This window comes from Biomphalaria glabrata, chromosome 6 (assembly GCF_947242115.1).
Source record: "Biomphalaria glabrata chromosome 6, xgBioGlab47.1, whole genome shotgun sequence".
Taxonomy (NCBI): Eukaryota; Metazoa; Mollusca; class Gastropoda; family Planorbidae; genus Biomphalaria; species Biomphalaria glabrata.
Window position 1 is genome coordinate 30810084 of NC_074716.1, and position 20950 is coordinate 30831033.

A 20950-nucleotide genomic window follows, 5' to 3' on the forward strand; every position below is an offset into this window, starting at 1 on the left:
ATTAAGTAGCAGTAATACATAAAACAAAAACGCATAATTTAGAAATAAAAACACAAAACCTACCGAAATACTCAGAAAGTCATAGAGGTAGAGACATTTCGTATTCCATAGGCTAGAACAAATACGTACAAGTGCTCCTTCTTCTCAGTGCCATCTTGAAGTGCTATGGGTTGCCTGAATCAGTCAGGAAAGTCAACGACTTAGTAGAGTTTAAGTCGTTTAGATGGTTTTAAAAATTTACAAACGAATTAAGGTTTTACAAAATCATTCTAAAGAGCTCAGATGAGTTGAGTTGGGGTTTTAAATTCGTTGCTTCTTATGTATGAGTTTATCGTGACGCAGTTTATTGTAATATTGACCAGCATGGGCCACCTACGAGTTTATGTAACACAGACTCCTTTTCTTTACTTTTAATTATTATTTTGTTTCCACCATTTAAAGAAAATAGAACTTTATATATCAGGGTGTATAAACAAACGAGTTACAATTTAGAAACTTGATCAAACCAACTATCTTTGTAGTAATGCATGGTCACTATAGGTGCATATAACGGATATTTACAATATGCATAATAAATTAAAGTTTCTTTCAAATTTTCTAAAATATTTTCCTAAAGGTACAGACACAGAAGATACAATATCGTCTGACCACAAGCTGATATGGACGGTTCTGTCATCGAGAACTCAAGACCTTGACCTGGAAGCACACCGCCAGGAGCTGTATTTGATAGAAAACTTACTAAATATATTAAAAAACTCAATAGACTGTGATGAAGATTGGCTATCGGACTGTTTACATCGAGAGTTAATTACTAGAAATGACATGGAAGAGGTCTGTATATGTGCTGATTGATTATTAAAATTGAAGTTAATGTGGTAGTTTGAATTAAACACTAGAAGAAGTTGGCAAAGATGGGGAACAGTAAAAGTTATAAGAGACTTTTGGTTTATTTTATTTTCACTGGCTATAAAGTTTAAGAAGTATTTTTGATGGTCAATACACTTGACTCTAGACCAGGTATGTCAAACACGGTGTTCGAGGGCCGCATGCGGCCCGCGACCACCTTGCATGCGGCCCGCTTGGCCACCTCAAAAATAATCAAAATATTTTTAAATTATTACGCTGGAAAATAAAAGATGACAAGCTGCTTGAATTGAAAAATAGTATTTGTTAAACGGAACAACGAGATTGAATCTGCAGTGAAAGCCAGCTACATTTTTCAAACTGAATTGCAAGCCATAGCAAATCATTTAGTGAAAGGGATTTTACAGTGTATCGTTAAAGCTGCCGAAGTAATTTGTCTAGAAAAGGGGAAAGTATTCAAAGTAATAGCGTTAACTAGGAACACTGTGGCAGATAGAATAAATGACATGTCAATCAGCTCGCGTGAACAATTAAAGTACAAAATAGATTTTGAATTATTTTCATTGGCTCTCCATGAGTCATCTGATGTAAAGGGTGTAGCACAGTTGGTTATATTCATAAGGGCCTGTGACAGGAATTTTGACATACACGAGGAACGACTTGAGTTCTGTTCTATGGATAACACCACAACAAGCGAGGATGTTTTTTGAGAAATAACAGGTGATATTGCAGTACTATTTACTTTTGGTAAAGCCAGCTACTCTAACAACGGATGGCGCACTAACCATTATGAAATGGTTTCGATGCAAAGCTACTTGCAAAAATAAGAAAGACTAATACTAATTTTAAATTTGCTCATTTTCAGTGCATCATTCACCAAGAAATATAACGCACAAAGCAATTACAATTCCAACATGTCATAAGACTGGTTTCAGTCACTATCATGTTTATTCGTGCCCCTGGCTTAAATCATCGCCAATTTTCAATGTTTCTGAATGACATTGGACACGAAATTTGCTAGCTCTCCTGTCATAAAGAATTGAAGAGATTTTTTGTACTTCGTGAAGAAATTGTATTGTTTCTGAACATGAAAGGTGAACCTGTTGAACATTTCCATACTGACGAATGGGTTCAGGATTTGGCATTTGCAATTGATCTCACTAGTCACCTGCAAGACTTGAATTTGAAACTTCAAAGTAAAGACTTAATTGTCACAACTGCGTGTGATCATGTGAAGTGCTTTCAAGCAAAATTACGACAGTGGATGAACCAAATATGAAGAGAAAATCTTGTTCACTTCTCAACGTGTTAAGAACTAAAAAGGATTAAATACGGCTAAAACATTTGGTAAACATGTCTTACACCTGGAATCGTTAGTATATGCTTCCACTGGCCGTTTTCATGACTTCGTTTCATACGAGCAAGAATTTTTGTTTTTATCTCCATTTTCATTTGCTTCTGAAAATGCTGCTGGTAATGTGCAACTAGAGGTGATAGAATAGCAGTTAGATTCTTTGCTGAAAGCGAAGTATAAAGAAGTGGCTGCGTCAAAATTTAGTTATTTACGTTGAATTGCGGAAATTTGCTGCCCGAATTCTAGCTATTTTTGCAAGCACTGATCTCTTAAGCAGTTCTTTTCTATAATGAAAGCTACAAATCACCTCACCGTTCGAGATTATCTGATCAAAATTTGTCGTCAGTGATAATAGTGTCAGTGGCAAACAAACTTCCTCCCGAAATTAATAAACTTATATCCCAGAAAGATGTCAAGCATCAGGATAAAGAAAAAAATGCGCAATCATAGTCAATTTTAATTACCAAATTGTACTACAAATTTAGCTAGCTAAGGAACAAGTATGCCATTAATTAATTTATTCTATTGTATTGTTTCTAATTTACATAAAATGAGTAAGTTGATTTGCAACTGATTTTTGGCTGCGGCCCCTCAGGCCATAGTAAGTTTTTTTATGCGGCCCATACACCTTAACGAGTTTGACATGCCTGCTCTAGACTGTGGAGTAATGTGTAGTATTGCAATAGCCCAAAACAGATAACAATAGACGTCTTTCACTTAATCCTCCGTTTAGGAAATTTTTCATTTAACCCACACTCACCCCCAACAACAACAAAAATGGTCATAAAGGATGTAACTCAGTGGTAAGTCTTGTACATTGAAATAAAAGTCATAGTCAACCCAACGCATTAATAATATCTCTGACAACAAATATGTTATGGTGGGCATGGGCGTAGCCAGTGTGGGGGGGGGGGGGGAGGGTTGTGTTCAAACGCCCCGAAATGAAATCCCCTCCGGCAGGGGGGTGTCGGAATTTAGTGACTGATATTTTACTTGATTTTGTTTATTTTAGGTGAGATTTTAATACTAAACCATCACTTGTCCCAGCACAGCCAAGGGGGTTTTGATTTTAAAACCCCCCTCTTCTGTAAAAAATTGAAAAAAAAATGCCGACAATCCACAAATTCCAAGAACACAGCTAAGGAAGATTTTGTTTTTAAAACCCCCTCCAAAATTTACGACAAACCTCCTCTTTGATATCAAAAAAGCAAATTACGCTCTCAAAATGCTATGAGCATTGCCAAATGAATTTTGAGTTTAACCCCCCCCCACCCCTTTCAGATGGTTTGAAGGTAAAAAATATCTCTTCAATATAAAAAAGCAAATTACGCACTCTAAATACTATGAGTGTATCCAAAGGGGGTTTTGAGTTTACCACCCCTCCCCTCCAGTGGGGTTTGAAGCTAAAAAATACCTTTTCAATATAAAAAAAAAGCAAATTACACACTTTAAAATCTATGAGCGAAGCCGAAAGGGGTTTTGAGTTCAAACCACCCGCCGAAAGGGGTTTGAAACGAAAAGATACCACTCAAAATGCTATGAGCGTAGCCAAAGGGGGTTTTAATAATACACCTTCCCCTTAGTGGGGTTTAATGCTGAAAAATACCTCTTCAATATAAAAAAAAGCAAATTACACACTAAAAGTTCTGAGTGTAGCCAAGGCTAGGGGTTTTTGAGTAAAAATTCCCCTCCTCCAGAGGGCTTTTTTTTAAGTTTAAGACCCCTCCAGATGGTTTGGAGTGTCTAAGTCAGTAAGAATAGCAGATAAGGTTTTTGAAATAAGACTTTTTAATACCAGGATAATGCTCTGTAGATACCTCAGAAAATGCATTTTGTTGGCTTTCAATACCGGAATTGGTTCTTGGCTCCCAGCGCTACCCTAGACCCCCTTGCTGGCAAAGACGGGTAATCTACAATTTTCCACTAGCTCCAGGAAGAACCTATTCTAGAGTACAATAAACGTCTTTCGAAAGAATGTATTGTCGGAATTATGTACACAAACAAATACACACATACATACGCACACATACACACACGCATCATAAATATATATATATATATATATATATATATATATATATATATATATATATATATATATATATATATAATTTTTGTTCTGCCGGGGGGATGAGGGGGGGGATCGCCCTCCCCCCCCCCTCGGAAAAAAAACCCTTGGTAACAACAAATAATTGTGCGAGGATAAAACTTGATCCGAGATTGGGAAGTGGGACAAATATGAGGTATAAAATTTCAACCCAGACAGACGGAGTGAGTTGCTATAAACTTTGTAAAAAGTCTCTGAAATAAATAGTTTAAAATAACTCAAATGTGAACAACTTTAAACAGACAATTCGATGAAAATATTTTTCTCAGTAAAATTTCTCTAGTAATAGTTAGATTAATTCCCCTCCCAGACCTTGAGTCATCATCTGATACGAAGCCCATCTGTTTCCTTGGCACACCGTTAGCGAGGCTGCTATGTGGCCAGCACAATGACCAACTACTTTGACTGCCCCAATGTTTATAAGGTTTGAGTTGGATGGGCTCACGGGCATACTAAAAATCCCGATGTTCAAGATCTCAGTCTTCACCGGAATTTGAACTTTAGACACCTCAACCACCACGCCGCTAGTTATTTATTTATATTTTTTTATAGACACATGTTATTTTACAAAAATTCCCATACAAAATATATATCTTTGAAAAATAGGAACAAATCAATTTCTAAATGTTCTGAACATTCCATTCCATATTCTTTGATGTTATAGCTATCAGAAAAAAGTTTTAAAATGTTCACGCCATGATCTAGGTTCTGTTTTTCCATCAGATTCGAGCTTGTCGCACTGCTGAAGGAAATATCAGTGGAAATGTCCTGTTACTTGATTGTATTACTAAAACTCATCACTTTCTGAAAAAGTTTTTAAAGCTGCTGTGGAGCAGGGAACTAAAAAATCTAGTCCAAGAGATTGATAGCGTCCTGTATGAAAGTAAGTATACATTAACTGGAACAAGAAAATTGGTATCTGAAGCCTTAATATTATCCTTACAGAAACTACAATAGGACGTGATGGAGCCTTTCACTGAGCCTGATAAAGAAAACAAATGCCTTTCTAATGAAGCCATCGCTGAGCCTGATAAAGCAAATAATCGTCTTGCTGCTAGACTCTTGCACTAAACCTGATCAGGTCTATCAATGTACCTAAAATTTGGTGTAATGGCCCCTAACACAGAGTGGCTTTTTGTTACTAATTTAGTTTTATGTCTTACCAAACCTAGTGTCATGCACCACCAAACTCAATGTGAGACTTTCCTAGGCTACGTATCGTAAGTGTTCAGCTCCACCATGTTAGTCTTTCCTAGGCTACGTATCGTAAGTGTTCAGCTCCACCATGTTAGACTTTCCTAGGCTACGTATCGTAAGTGTTCAGCTCCACCATGTTAGATTTTCCTAGGCTACGTATCGTAAGTGTTCAGCTCCACCATGTTAGACTTTCCTAGGCTACGTATCGTAAGTGTTCAGCTCCACCATGTTAGATTTTCCTAGGCTACGTATCGTAAGTGTTCAGCTCCACCATGTTAGATTTTCCTAGGCTACGTATCGTAAGTGTTCAGCTCCACCATGTTAGATTTTCCTAGGCTACGTATCGTAAGTGTTCAGCTCCACCATGTTAGACTTTCCTAGGCTACGTATCGTAAGTGTTCAGCTCCACCATGTTAGACTTTCCTAGGCTACGTATCGTAAGTGTTCAGCTCCACCATGTTAGATTTTCCTAGGCTACGTATCGTAAGTGTTCAGCTCCACCATGTTAGATTTTCCTAGGCTACGTATCGTAAGTGTTCAGCTCCACCATGTTAGATTTTCCTAGGCTACGTATCGTAAGTGTTCAGCTCCACCATGTTAGACTTTCCTAGGCTACGTATCGTAAGTGTTCAGCTCCACCATGTTAGATTTTCCTAGGCTACGTATCGTAAGTGTTCAGCTCCACCATGTTAGATTTTCCTAGGCTACGTATCGTAAGTGTTCAGCTCCACCATGTTAGTCTTTCCTAGGCTACGTATCGTAAGTGTTCAGCTCCACCATGTTAGATTTTCCTAGGCTACGTATCGTAAGTGTTCAGCTCCACCATGTTAGATTTTCCTAGGCTACGTATCGTAAGTGTTCAGCTCCACCATGTTAGACTTTTCTTCATTGTAATTGTCCCAATAGTTGAGTCGATGACGCTTGGAAATCTAGAACCATGGAAGTTCTTCTCTATCGGCCTGTCTTAACAGCTGTTTTGTCTGGAAGGGATACTAGCAAATGTAAATTTGAATATATCCCTTTTATTGACGGCTCATATCACAAGGTCGTTTCGGTTAGGGTCGATGGCGAAGGCCTACCGCACCAGAGGAAGTTCGTCCATATTCCTTCTCATTACTAGAAAGCCATGATGGTATCAGCAATAAAACGCCCCCCTCAACATGGAGGTCGGAACTCTCTTCCATCCCCGCAAGTGCAAAGAACTCGTCCTCAAGCACATCAACTTGGTTGCTTCCCTCTTTGTCTAATCGTGTCCTGTTACGCCATCTTCCACTCGGGCGCCATGCTGAGGCTGAGAAACGTTGCCCAGGATCCTTGAGTCTAGAATGCTTAGAGCTAGGCTCTACCAGGCTCAAAAGTGTTCTTTTCTACCAGGCTCAAAGTGTTCTTTTCTACCAGGCTCAAAAGTGTTCTTTTCTACCAGGCTCAAAAGTGTTCTTTTCTACCAGGCACAAAGTGTTCTTTTCTACCAGGCTCAAAGTGTTCTTTTCTACCAGGCTTAAAAGTGTTCTTTTCTACCAGGCTCAAAAGTGTTCTTTTCTACCAGGCTCAAAAGTGTTCTGTTCTACCAGACTCAAAAGTGTTCTTTTCTACCAGGCTCAAAAGTGTTCTTTTCTACCAGGCAAAAAGTGTTCTTTTCTACCTGGCTCAAAGTGTTCTTTTCTACCAGGCTCAAATGTGTTCTTTTCTACCAGGCTCAAAAGTGTTCTTTTCTACCAGGCTCAAAGTGTTCTTTTCTACCAGGCTCAAAGTGTTCTTTTCTACCAGGCTCAAAAGTGTTCTTTTCTACGATGCTCATAATTTTTTTCTACCAGGCTCCAAGTGTTCTTTTCTACCATGCTCAAAAGTGTTCTTTTCTACCAGGCTCAAAAATGTTCTTTTCTACCAGGCTCAAAGTGTTCTTTTCTACCAGGCTCAAAAGTGTTCTTTTCTACGATGCTTATAATTTTCTTTTTCTACCAGGCTCAGTGCTAGACCTAAGCATGTTAATGTTTTTCTGTACAGTGATTCTGAAAGTGTCCATCTACGAAATGATTCAGATCCTTTGAACTCGTATTAATTTTCTTTCTCCTTTGTCTTTGTAGAAAAAAAAAAGGATTCTGATAATTTGATTAAATAATAATAATACTGAAGGTTTTCCCTATTTCCGTACGCATCATTCACCCGCAAACCATCCAACGGGTTTGTGATTTTCACTTTGTCTTTAACTAGCTTCTTTTGGTCAACTGCTAGCATTGTATTTATTGGTGCTAAAGAAGTAACTCCATGCACCACCCATAAATTTTTAATAAATTAATTTTTTTATGTTTTTCTCAAGTATTTCTGTGACTTCTTGTGTGAGAGTTTTGTTTTTAAGGAGACTGGTGCCTTACTTTTGACTGTTACGGGAAATGTCTTAGCTACTTTGTATTGTGATGCTTACATTATAGTTCATATAACTGTCCTGTAGAGGGCAGGGGAAGCCCTTTAGGCTCTTGAAAAACTGACTTTTTCGCAGTGTACAGTGTACAGAAATGAGAGATAGTCTCTTTACCCTCCCGTCTCAGTCAAGCATTTATCAAAAGTCATCTGAAGAGTTATAGAATTACAGTCTGAACGGGAACTTGAAGGTTCTCTCCACATACCATCTTGGATTTTTTCTCTTTTTTTTTAAATTTTGTTATCTTTATTTTCGATATTTCAGAATTCGAGGCCAATGAAAGAACAGCAAGTGACGCTAGGACAATGACTCAAGAAATTGGTAAATGAAATATTTTGTTATTTAAAATTTTATTAGTGCGACAGGCACTGGTCGCCTCCATCTCCGAGATATAGATGTAGTTACACGGATTATCAAAGCAGTGGACATTAATGTTGACTACTATGAAGACGTAGGCCTTAGTAAGTACCATGTGGAGATAGATGGTGACCAAGAAAGCCTTGGATTGAGCTCTCGAAGAAAAGCCAAATGAAAAATCGCTGGTTCTTCTAGCACCAAAGCAAATATCACCTTTAGCTGCGCCGCTTTGTGGACGGGAAGTAATAGACTTTATTTAACACAATGCAATAGTCTATTCACAAAATGAAGTTCAACTTAGCTTCAAGTATATTTAAATTCTCACCTTTTTCTTTATTTTTAAGAGTACATGTCAGGACCAGTACCTAAAGATGACTATCAGTGCCAGGGGTATGATGCGAATGAAGGTGAGAATGAAATAGTTAGCGTTTTGTTAGACTTGAGATTAACACAAGCTGATGTACTGAACACTGTTCATTTCATGTCACAGTGATTCTCAAACAATGCTGTGACACCCGACAGTCTATCATTGAATTCATCCATCCATCCAATTGGCGCTACGGCCCATGGAGGGCTCTAGCCTGCTTCAACATATCCCTCTATTCAGATCTCTCCTGAGCCTTTCGTCTCCACGTCCTAACCCCAAGCTGTTGTAGATCTGCCTCCACATCATCAATCCATCGCATTCGGGGTCTGCCTTTGGGCGCCTGCCTTTTGGTTTTTGCCGGTATACAATTTTCTGTTCTCTGACATTCTTTCAAGGTGACATGCCCAACGTAGTCTGTTCTTTTTTATTTTTTTTAAATTTAATATATTAATTAAACAAGTAATGGTTAACGCATTATAGTTAGCAACAAGCGCTTACATAACAAAGGTTTAATGATATGACATGACATGAATGTTATACATAGCAATCAGATCTAGAGTAGTTACTATTACATTAATATAGTTCAGTGAGCCCTACGTATGTACAAACTATAGAACATAACGAACATGAAGGCACACCGCAGTCACAATGCCAGCAATACACTCCGGGCTCACGCTGCCCTCAACAAAATACGATCTATGCACAATAGCCATGTTGGGCAAATACACATACAACAGATCCTGCTCAGATAAAATGTGACTACCAAGGCTGGGTCCTTAAACAAGAAGAATTGCCTTGTGATCGCTACTCAGCATGGTTATAATGACAAACGAAATAAAAAGAAAGTATCATAAAACTTAACTTAAGCAACTTGGGAACAACAAAACAAAACTTCAACCACTAGCGGATCCAGAACTTTGGGGGGGGGGGGGGCGATTTTTTTTCCAAACCCTAACCCTAACGCCGAGTAAACCCTAACCCTATGCATAAACGTGCGTACAGCATATATATATATATATATATATATATATATATATATATATATATATATATATATATATATATATATATATATATCTATATTATAAAGTAGAATGTGAGGGGTGTGTATGTATGTTACTTCTATGGGCTGTACAAGCTAGCTTATTAATATAATTTTATCTTAAATTTGGTTTTCAAATAGTATTATATGTCTAATTTACAAATTAGTTTTTAAAAATAATTTTATTTCAATGTATTTAAAAATTATTGCATGAAATTTAATTTTTTTTTAAAGGGACTTTTTACCCCACACTTGGGGCAAAAAGCCCTTCCAAGAGGCCACTTACCCCTAAAGCAAAAATTGTGGTAAATAAAGAATTTAATTGTTTTTTAAATCTCTTAGGTGTATATATTATTGTGTATATATATTTGTATGTGTAATATTGTTTTCAAATTCTTTTTTTTTATCCATGCACACAAGAATAATAATGATAATTGATTAAAAATTATGTTCAAGCAAATTAAGATTTTCTTCTCTTCGTAGATGTTTGTTTTTATGTATAAATTTAGGCTTGTATTTAATTTGTAAACAAGATAAAATATAATGAAAACTAAGAACTTTAAAAATTATTTCCATGTTTTTCATCATAAAGTATGTAATTATATAAACACATGAATTTTGTTTTTAAATAATTTTAGCTTGAGCTATTTGGTATACACAAACATAAATAATAAATTTTGACAAACAATTTTAAAAGTATAAATTATAAATGTAATTTGATTTATTCATCATCACAGACAATGCAAAAAAATGATCCTACAAAATTTTCCCCCAAGCCTTGGCAGCTATTTTGGTACCAAAGTTGGCAATTTTGGCATTGTGTCCATGTTTGCCCACTATTATCATCATAGTAGTTTTCAAAGCAGCTACTACATGGAATAACAGCTGGGACTGTTTGCTTTGCTGCCTTTCCTTTCCCCTTTTTTGTTGTTTGGGAAGCAGCACCACCAACCTTACTTGAGACGCGTACCGATATCTTTTTTTCTTCCAGTCTCTTTTTAAAAGGCGAGGCAGTTAATAACGTCGCCTTTTCTGCAGCTCTTTTTCGGACCCTTGGCGTAGCTGCCCGAACTGGTCCGATAATTTCATCTAACATGGTTTTGGATGTAGATGCACTGGGACCTTCAGAGCATTTGTCTGAATAAGATGTGAGTTGTGTAGGAGCACAGTTAGATGCAGCATCAGGCGGGCCATTTTCATTACTAAAAAGGAGTTCACAGAGTGGTTCATCGGGCTGGCAGTCACTCTGTTCATTGGGCTGGCAATCTTGATTACCTATGAGTTCACATGGTGGTTCATCTGTTAAACTAGATGGGGCAGGTTCATCTGTTAAATTAGATGGGGCAAAGTCTCGGTCTGTGAAAACGTCCGAATCTACTGGCCACAAACCTGTGCAACAGAACCCCGACATGGCCTTTTCTATTGTCGCTACCTTTACATAGGCTTTTGAAAAAATTGACACCACCTCGTAGCTCGTAATCCTGCGCCCTTTGTGGCAACTCATCCACGAATCAGAAGAGGCATTGTAGGCAGATTTTAGACTTTTAAAAAATGTTCTATCCAAAGGTTGTAGTTTGTGTGTGCAGTGGGGTGGAAAAGTAAGCAGTTCTATACCATTTTCTCTTGCAAAATTGATTGCTTCCAAAGTTTTGTGGCTGTGATGGCCATCTAACAAAATTAAGTGCTTGTCATTGGGGTTTGGTTTTACAAATGCAGCGAAATGTTTCAGCCAGTTTATAAAACACTCACTGTCTGTCCAACCACTGGGGGTGCACAATCCTTTAGATGCAGGGACACAGCCATTCATCAAGGAATCCACCATTCTTTTCCTTGGAAATATGAATATTGGAGGAATATATGTTCCAGCAGCATTCATGGCACATAAAACTGTAACAGTCTGACCACGCTCTGCACTTGTCACCCTGCCAACTTGTCGAGTTCCTTTGCTGCCAATAATTTTTGACTGGTTTCTGTACTGTTGAAATTCCAGTTTCATCCATATTCCAGATTTTGTCTGGAGTAAAATTGTGGCAGTTTAAAAGATTCATATATATAGTGAAGAAAGCACTGACTTGCGGTCTGTTAAATCCAATAAGTCTCGAAATAGAGAAAGACTGAGGTTTGCGTATTGACAGTCGTGGGTGTCTAGTTAAAAACCCATAAAGCCAATCTCTTCCAGCCATTCTGGCCTCAGTGTTGAATCTGTGCTTAATGCCTAATTTTGTAGCGAATTCGTAGGCTAATTTACGCACATCAAGAGTGCTTAGTCCAAAGAGGGATTGCTCCATTTTAGTAATGAGTTCAACTAGGTCCAAATCCTGATCTTTACTAAAGTCACTTCTATAACGGCCAAGTACAAGAGATCCAGGATTTTGAACTTTGGTGTCTCTGTGTCGCCTTAATGTTTTCGCTGGGATTTTGAATGTTTCGGAGACAGTATTAAGTGGCATCCCATCAGCGATAGCTTTTAAAGCTTCTGTCAAATTTTGTTGTCCATACAAGCCCCTTTGCGTTTTTCTGTAGTAAGTTCTTACCATTTTCTGAAATGAAAAAAAAAAGAAAAAAAAATTAAATTGTGCACATTTTAAACTTTAAAACTTATGGATCTCAAAAGATAAATATATATAATTTATAGACTAGATCTACAGCCCTACTAGATCTTACTATTACTTTCTAATCTAAGGATCACAAATACGCATACTAATTGCTGTCTCATCTAGATTGACTAGCAAACCCTAAATCACTATTCTGTACGGAATATAAATCTATTATTATAGATAGTAGTAAAGTAGATCTATATAAATAATTATAATATAATTATCCAGATCTAGACTAATATTTAAATATTCTTATTGATTTATTTATAATAGATCTAGAATCTAGATATTATATATATTTTTCTAATTTACATTTTAGACCCTATTGAACTTGTATTAATATACATTCTTAGATTCTAGTCTAGATTTAGATCTAGAATTTTGTAGATGTAGATCTATAATAATAATAATAAACTAGAGTATATTAAAAATATTTGTATTATAGATCTAGATTAATCTAGAATAATCTTAAATCTAGCGACAATGAAGACAAGTCTTTCTAGATTTTATAGATCTAGATTCTTTTATTACCAGATTTCGATAAGAAAGGCTTCCTGCCCCTAACTCAAATGGGCGTTTTACCCCTACATAGGTGATGTTAACACGATCAATATATTCACTTTCACGATGTCGCTTTTAGAGTATAGCAACATCTATAAGGATTTAAATTGAAAATCCTTTGCAAAGAATATTTACAATTAAGGATAAAATAACACATAATAAAAATACAGACAAAAAAAAATGACCCCTTACCTTATAGTGACATGGGTAGAAAAATTCAAAGTGATCTATGACGATAAATTGACAAGGTACCAAACAGAGCTCAACGTGCATTAAAAGAACGGAAGTGAGCTATCTCAGGAAGTCTTAATTTGAATCATCCAATAAGCCATTCGCACAAAAATTAAGAAAGGCCTTTTACCCCGAAGGGCTTTTTGCCCCACGTTACCCGTATATTCATTCATGAATTGCGTACTAAACATTATTTCGTTTAATTGTTCACTTTATAATCCCATTCATTTAACAAAGCTATCGCTCTTTTTGTTTTTAATAGATATGAATGTATCGGCTTCGGGTAATCCCATTTTCGCAAACCTAATTTTATTTTCGTAGCGAAAGAGAAAAAACTTGAAAGGATCATTAGTTAAGTTTAACATACATCTAAATCCAATCCACTAGATTAGTAAACACAAACTTAGACCCGCAGGCCGCGGGTAATGTCTGGTGAACATCCTTTCATTAGACATTACCAAATGGTTACACATTAACAGTGATTAACACATCTCTCTACTGAGTCTATTCCTAGGCCTAGGTCTAAAACTCTTATTGAACTTTTCGCAAAGATAGTTTTATGCTTTAACACATAAACATACTATTTATTGTCCATTCATTTCATATTTTAATCAAATTAACATTCAAATTTGTTTTTCTAAAGTATTTTTAATACATTCGTTCGCTGTTCGCTAAATAAAGCTGCGTAGCCGTGTTGAGATAGGCCTATATTCATTCATTCATTCATGAAAAAAGGTCACGCATGCGCAACACAGAATGAACTCTATAAAAGCCACTAGATTAGTGTAGATTTAGATATGTGTCTACCTAAAGATCTACTTTATACTGTAACACTTGAACATACAAAATTAAGTCTATTCGTCTCAAATTTTAATCAAATATATGTAGGCCTACAGCAAATGTTTTAATTTGAACAAATGGATTTAAGCCTATTGGCTATTCTGATTTGATAGCTTCATTCACACTATTTTTACATTGACACATTCTCTTTACTCATTACATTATTATTTCGTTTAATTGTTTACAAAACACTGTCAGTGTATCGACAGTAATGCGCAAATAAAGACCCGCGGGTCGCGGGTAACATATGTCTAGTATATATATATAGATAGATATAGATATAGATATAGATATATATATATATGAGAATCAAATAGAGCATTGTTTCTCAACCTTCGGCGAAAAAAAAAAGTCATGTTGAGGCCTTTCTCTTGCAAGCTTGGGGGTCTGGGGGAGCGCTGTAAGATTCCTCAGTGGGGTTCGGGGCGAAGCCCTGACGCAAAAAGCATTTTCTTGCATTTTTTAATGCAGAAACGCATTCTTCTGACAGTTATAGCTCATTATTTATCAGTGGGGTTCGGGGCTAGGCCCGACCCAAAAAGCATTTTCTTGCATTGTTCACTGCATAAACACATTTTCCCTACATCTACAGCTCATTATTTATCAGTGGGGTTCGGGGCGAAGCCCCGAAGCAAAAAGTGTTTTCTTCCATTCTTCATTGCAGAAACGCATTCTCCTGACATTTATAGGTCATTATTCATCAGGGGGTTCGGGTCGAAGCCCAATCACGAAAAGCGTTTTCTTGCATTGTTCACTGAAGAAACGCATTCTCCTGACCTAAAGCTCATTTCTTTCGAATAATGATGAAAACTATTCTAATATAAATTTTTAGGCACTTAATACATTGCAAATACAACCAATTTGTTCCTTGAAAAGATAAGATACTTCACATCTTTAGATTAAGGCTTTGAGGATCGCCGCCGAAAAAAAATTATTCGATAAATAATATTCAATAAGATTGAAGAATAAATTGTGAGTTATAGTCCCAAACTTATTTAACTAGAAAAATATCAGATTGAGGAAAGGTTATAAAAAGGCGACTAGGAAAAGATTATCTGGGTTTAGAACTCATCTCAATCGTGACTCTTATACCGAAAAATTTCGTTTGAATTATAACTTTTTCAAAGCAAAGTCTTTATTAAAATAATTATGATAAATTCATGTCAAATTAGATAAACACTGTCTGGAACGGGGAGGGGGCGATAGAGTGAAAATGATTAATTCTCACTCCTTTTTTATAATTTCTGCTAATGATTGCATTTGGCATTAAAGAATAGGGTTGGGGAGACTCGATATATGAATTTAATTTTATAGCATGTATAAATTATATTAGTGACAGATTTTTTTAATTTTGTAATTTCTTAACTATAATACAAAAAGAAAAAGTATTGGTTTGTCCCATGGGGGGAAGGTGATTGCATGTATCGCCCCTCCCACCTGGTACAACCCTTTTTTTATTTTATATTTACTAATGATAAAATTTGAGATTGGAGTGTGGTTCGACATAATATACAATGGGTTCACGTAGTTTATATTATATACATATTCAACTAATTTTGTTCACATACAATGATTTCTGTATAAAAATAGGACCGCCCCCTCCCCCACTCAGAGGGCTAGAGTGGGGAGGGCAGTACATGCGATCGCCCCCCCCCCCTTCCCCACCGAATCGGCAAAAATACCTGAAGGAGAGCGACATAATATAAAATTTATATATTAATTCAACTAATTTTGTTCACAAACTATGATTTCTCCAAAAAGTAGGACCGCCCCCCCTTCAACTCAAATGTTTTAGGTGGGAAGGGCAGTAGAGGTATTCGATCCCCACCCCATCGGCCAACAGGGAAACGACATAATATAAAGATCGGTTAAAATATCAATAGCAACTTTTAATCATATAGATATTCAATTGATTCTGTTAGCAAACTGTGATTTCTACATATAAATTGGACCGCCCCTTCACTCGAAAGTTTAGGGGGGGGGGGCGGAATTGATGCCATCGCCCCCTCTCGACCCCACCATATCGACAAACATACTAGGGGGGGGGGCGAAATAATCTAAAAATAGCTTTAAATATAAATAATTAGTATATATTATTAACATAAGTAATAAATTCGTATACAAATTGTGTGAATTCTATACTTAAATTCGTCCGCCCCCTCCCCTTGGGGGGGGGGGGGGTCGGCCGAGTGGAGGGGGGCGATCGCCCCTACCGCCCCCCCCCCCCTGGATCCGCCAGTAACTCCAACAGATAATTGGCGTCCCAAGCCAAAGCACAAGAAGTAGTGACGTTTACTGGGCGCATCGTTGGAAACAGCGCATAAAATATTATGGTGCATGCAAGAGAAACTCAGAACCAACTCAATGTGCGAATGACACTAGACCAGGGGTGGGCAACCTTTTTGTATCGAGGGCCGCATTTAACAAAATTTTGGGAATGGGGGGCCGCATATATATATATATATATATATATATATATATATATATATATATATATATATATATATATATATATATATATATATATGTGTGTGTGTGTGTGTGTGTGTGTACTTACAACTTAGAAAAATACGCTAGCTAACTGCATAATGTCTTTTAATTCATATTTATACTGTATTATACATTCACTTTTCCTTTTTTTCACATTCCAAATTGAGGAATTACTAGAGTTAGCAATTTCTGAAATCAATTTGCTATTGTCTTTTCATATCACAACATTTCACCACAAATGTACAGTTGTATTTAATGTGAAGTATTTAACTATTTACACTCGTGCGTAATGTTCCTGAATTGTGGAACTAGCTTTCTAGTTGTTATACTTGTGACTGCTGTCAAATTATAGTCATTCACCATCGACCTGTGATTACACTTGTTTATTTTCCACAAGAAAAATACTTGTTCACATATGTATGTGTACCAAAATAATGTTAAAACTTAGCAGCAAAGTTTTTTTAAAGTGTGGAAATACAGCTTCTGGCACCCATTAAGCTACCGCGGAAGTATTGACTTGAACTTCTCTTACAGGTTATAATTTGCATGGCGTTATGTTCTCTGGAGCTGAATCAGCTTCTGCACTAAATCACGAGCTCATGGTATTGAAAACTGGTTCTTGATGTCTTAAAATTTGCCTTCATAAATTCCATAATTAAGGAATCCAAATAAGTCTGGTACTATTAACCATTTCACTAGAAATATTTTCACCTTTCAACAAAGGAAAATGACAAAACCTGTTTTCCCCTGCTGGCCTGGAGAAATTGGAAAGCCTTGTTTGAAAAGATTTAACATGCATTACATAAGCAAGCAGCCCATTGCAATAGCTACCATGAAAAACATAAAATGTCTTCCACTTTTCATTAGAAATATTAGTTTCAAAGTCACAGTCAATATCCTTCTAAGAATATGGACATTTCTTCTTTGAGAATTTATATTCTTCTCATTACCTTGCCCATGCTAAGCCATCGGATGCATCGGAATATTTAGTTTATATATCTACAAGTACTTTTCTATACTGCCTGTGGTTAAGACCGTAAGTCCGATGTTTTTATTGGTGTTACCATTCTGACATTATATGATGAGAATTCATTCAGCTTTGTGCAAACTTTTCTGTTTAGAGTTTATGGTTGGGATATTCTTTAAAAAAAAGTTTTTCTCAGTCAAAGATCGAGCTTCATCAGTTGTTACACTTGCCATCTTGTTCCAATCATACCCAACACTCAACACAGTTCTTCAAAGCATTGAAGAAATACTGGCCTGAGATTGTGTCTTAGACTTGAAATTTATAATGCAGAAATTTTCAATAGTAATTATGAAATTTTTAGAAAAGATAGGGCTGATAATCATGGAGGAGTTCTTTTAGCAATAAAAAACACTCTTATAGCAGAAGAAATTACCTTACCTAACTCAAAAAATGTAGAATCAACATTTTGTAAAATTAATACCACCTCAACATCCCTAATAATAGGCAGCATTTACAGACCACCAAATTCTAGTTTAGAATACATGCAGGAACTATGTAATCAGATTACTACACTTAAAGAGACAAATAAAAATGCAGTTTTTTGGATTATGGGTGATTTCAACCTACCTGATATAAATTGGAAAACACTAACCATAGATAAACACCAAAACCTTAAGGACATAAATGAGCTTTTCATAGAAACTTTACACAACCTAAGTTTAGATCAAATCATTAAAAAGCCAACTAGATTAAACAACACATTAGATCTCTTCTTAACCAACAGACCTGGATTAGTAGTTGATTATGAAATTATCCCTGGTCTATCAGACCATGAGATCATAAAAATACACAGTCAGATAAAAGCAGTAGCCAATACAAAACCCAAAAGAAAAATCTTACTCTGGAATAAATGTAACCTGACACAACTACACCAAGCTGCACTAAACTTTCAACAAACATTCTTATTAGAAAAAGACATTAACCAACCAGTCGATGACCTCTGGAATTTCATTAAAAACCATCTTAAAAGCATTATAAAAAATCATATACCAACTAAATACGCATCAAACAAAATAAATAAATGCTGGTTTAATAATAGACTAAAGAAGCTTTGTAAACAGAAGGTAAACCTATATAAAAAATTTAAAGAAACTAATGCAGAAAGAGTTTACAAAAAGTATATAAAAATTAAACACTTAACCCAAAAAGTAAGCAGACAGCTGCAGAGTGAATACATAAACAATGTAATATCTAAAGATAACAACAAAAACCTATGGTCATACATTAAGTCTAAGAAAATGGAAACAACAGGCATAGCGCCATTAAAAGATGAACATAACATAATACATAATGATAATGAAACTAAAGCAAACATCCTAAACAAATACTTTGCATCAGCATTCTCAGCCCCAGGAGACAAAGACATATTACTGAATTTGAACCAAGTAAACAACATAGAAGATATAGTAGTACAAGAAAATGGAATTCAAAAACTATTAGCCAACACCAAACCAAATAAAGCTTCTGGACCTGATGGTATTCCAGCTAGATTACTCAAAGAACTAAGCAATGAGCTAGCCCCAGTGTTCAAAATACTCTTTCAGGCTTCACTTAACCAGGGCAGAGTACCAAAGGACTGGAAAGAAGCTAATGTCACCCCCCTATTTAAAAAAGGAGAAAAATCTGACCCAGGAAACTACAGACCAGTATCACTTACCAGCATCACATGTAAAATCCTAGAACACATAATATGTAGCAACATCATAAACCACTTAGACAAACATAATGTCCTCACACCATACCAACATGGCTTTAGGAAATATAGATCATGTGAAACACAACTAATAGGACTAATTGATGATTTTTCAAAAGGTTTAGATAATAGTGAACAAATAGATGCTATCTTACTAGATTTTTCTAAGGCTTTTGACAAAGTTCACCACCATAGTTTGCTTAAAAAATTAAAATATTTCGGCATTAATGGTCCACTGCATCAGTGGATTAAAGATTTTCTGATAGGGAGAGAACAAACTGTAATAATAAATGGCTCTAAATCAACACCGATAACAGTAAACTCAGGTGTACCTCAAGGAACAGTCTTGGGTCCACTACTATTTTTAATTTACATAAATGATTTACCAAATTGCATTAGTTCAGGAACAAAAGTCAGATTATTTGCAGACGATTGCATAATATATAGAACAATAAAAACAACACAAGACACAGATATTTTACAAAGAGAATTAGATGAATTACAGAAATGGGAATCAAATTGGAGCATGTCTTTCCACCCAGAAAAATGTCAGTTGTTAAGAGTAACAAAAAAACTAAAACAAATTAATTCCACTTATCTTATTCATGGCAAACCAGTAACACAGACTAAAAACGCAAAATACCTAGGTGTTATAATAAATGAAAAACTATCATGGAATCCACATATTGATGAAACTACAAAAAAATCAAACAAAGCATTAGGATTTATTAAAAGAAATTTCTATAAATCAAATAAGAACATAAAACTAAAATGTTATCTAACCTTGGTTAGGCCAATAATAGAATATGCATCCTCCGTTTGGGACCCCTCAACTCAAGAAAACATTAAGAAACTGGAACAGACACAAAATAGAGCAGTGAGATTCATAACAAACGAATATTCTCATTTGACTAGAGTAACACCTTTAGTAAAATCACTAAATTTAGAAAGCCTTCAGGACAGAAGGCTCAAAAGTAAAGTAGCAATCATACATAAAACACTGAACCATAATCTTCAAATACAAAAACAAAATTTAATAAAATACTCTGAAAGACACAAAGATAAAGGCACATTCTTCGTCCCATATGCTAGGACAAATTTGTACAAATACTCCTTCTTCCCTAGTGCTATTAGAGCATGGAATGGGTTGCCTGAGCTAGCCAGGAAAACCAGTGACTTGGCAGAATTTAAGTCATTGGTTAATATGCATGACTAAATGCATGACGCGTAGGACGTAATCATCTTCTTTTTTGAAGTAACGTCTGTATTATATAAGATAAGAAGATAAGACTTTATATAATGAGAGACAGGGGCGGACTGGCTATATGGGCATTCAGGCAAATGCCCGGTGGGCCAGTACCTAAATGGGCCGGTAAGGCCACCTAAAGGGCCTCACGAATGTCACTGTAGAAAGTATTAAATTTTTGAAAGGTTTTATAGCATTTTGTTGCAAAATAAGCGTCGTGTTTTAAACACAACTTTAACAGACTCTTACAGTATTATGCTACTTTTATCTTATCACATTTTCCGAAATAATGTAGGCTAATAGCCAACAGCCGTAGTAGGCTTCATCCTTGAAGAGCCCCTACATACTTAGCCATTAACAAGCAAGATAACGCTTATATTTCTTATAAAGATATAAAGTTTACTGTGTGCATGCGTTCAGTTATCGATACATTATCAAACTTAAAAAATTGATTTTTAGGACAAGTAGAACTAGAATTGGATGCCTATTATATGATATTCAAGTTTGGGGCCGAATGGTAGAGAAATGCAGGGGCCGATTTTGACAGCCAGTCCGCCC

General features: G+C 36.0%; 2 protein-coding genes across 9 annotated transcripts in view; one reads left to right on the forward strand and one right to left on the reverse strand.

Moving 5' to 3' along the window:
• LOC106069490 (uncharacterized) overlaps positions 1-20950 on the forward strand; it is a 76069-nt gene that overhangs the window by 47836 nt on the left and 7283 nt on the right. For all 8 annotated transcript variants that reach the window (XM_056031774.1, XM_056031780.1, XM_056031779.1 and 5 more), the window contains 4 exons: positions 617-831; positions 5049-5208; positions 8206-8262; positions 8643-8705. In XM_056031774.1, coding sequence (XP_055887749.1) covers positions 617-831; positions 5049-5208; positions 8206-8262; positions 8643-8705 — 495 coding nt within the window. The remainder of the gene's footprint in view (positions 1-616; positions 832-5048; positions 5209-8205; positions 8263-8642; positions 8706-20950) is intronic.
• LOC106053358 (uncharacterized) lies at positions 10410-13263 on the reverse strand. Its single transcript, XM_056031782.1, has 2 exons — positions 13058-13263; positions 10410-12247 (listed from the first exon to the last, which is right to left on the reverse strand). Exons 1-2 carry the CDS (start codon positions 13136-13138, stop codon positions 11489-11491), a joined length of 840 nt encoding a protein of 279 aa, XP_055887757.1. The 5' UTR covers positions 13139-13263; the 3' UTR covers positions 10410-11488.

Coding starts and splice junctions, on each gene's coding strand:
- LOC106053358 (XM_056031782.1), bottom strand. CDS start 13,138: ATGCACGTTGAGCTCTGTTTGGTACCTTGTCAATTTATCGTCATAGAT. Junction 12,248..13,057: donor TCTACCCATGTCACTATAAG/GTAAGGGGTCAT, acceptor TTTTCATTTCAG/AAAATGGTAAGAACTTACTA.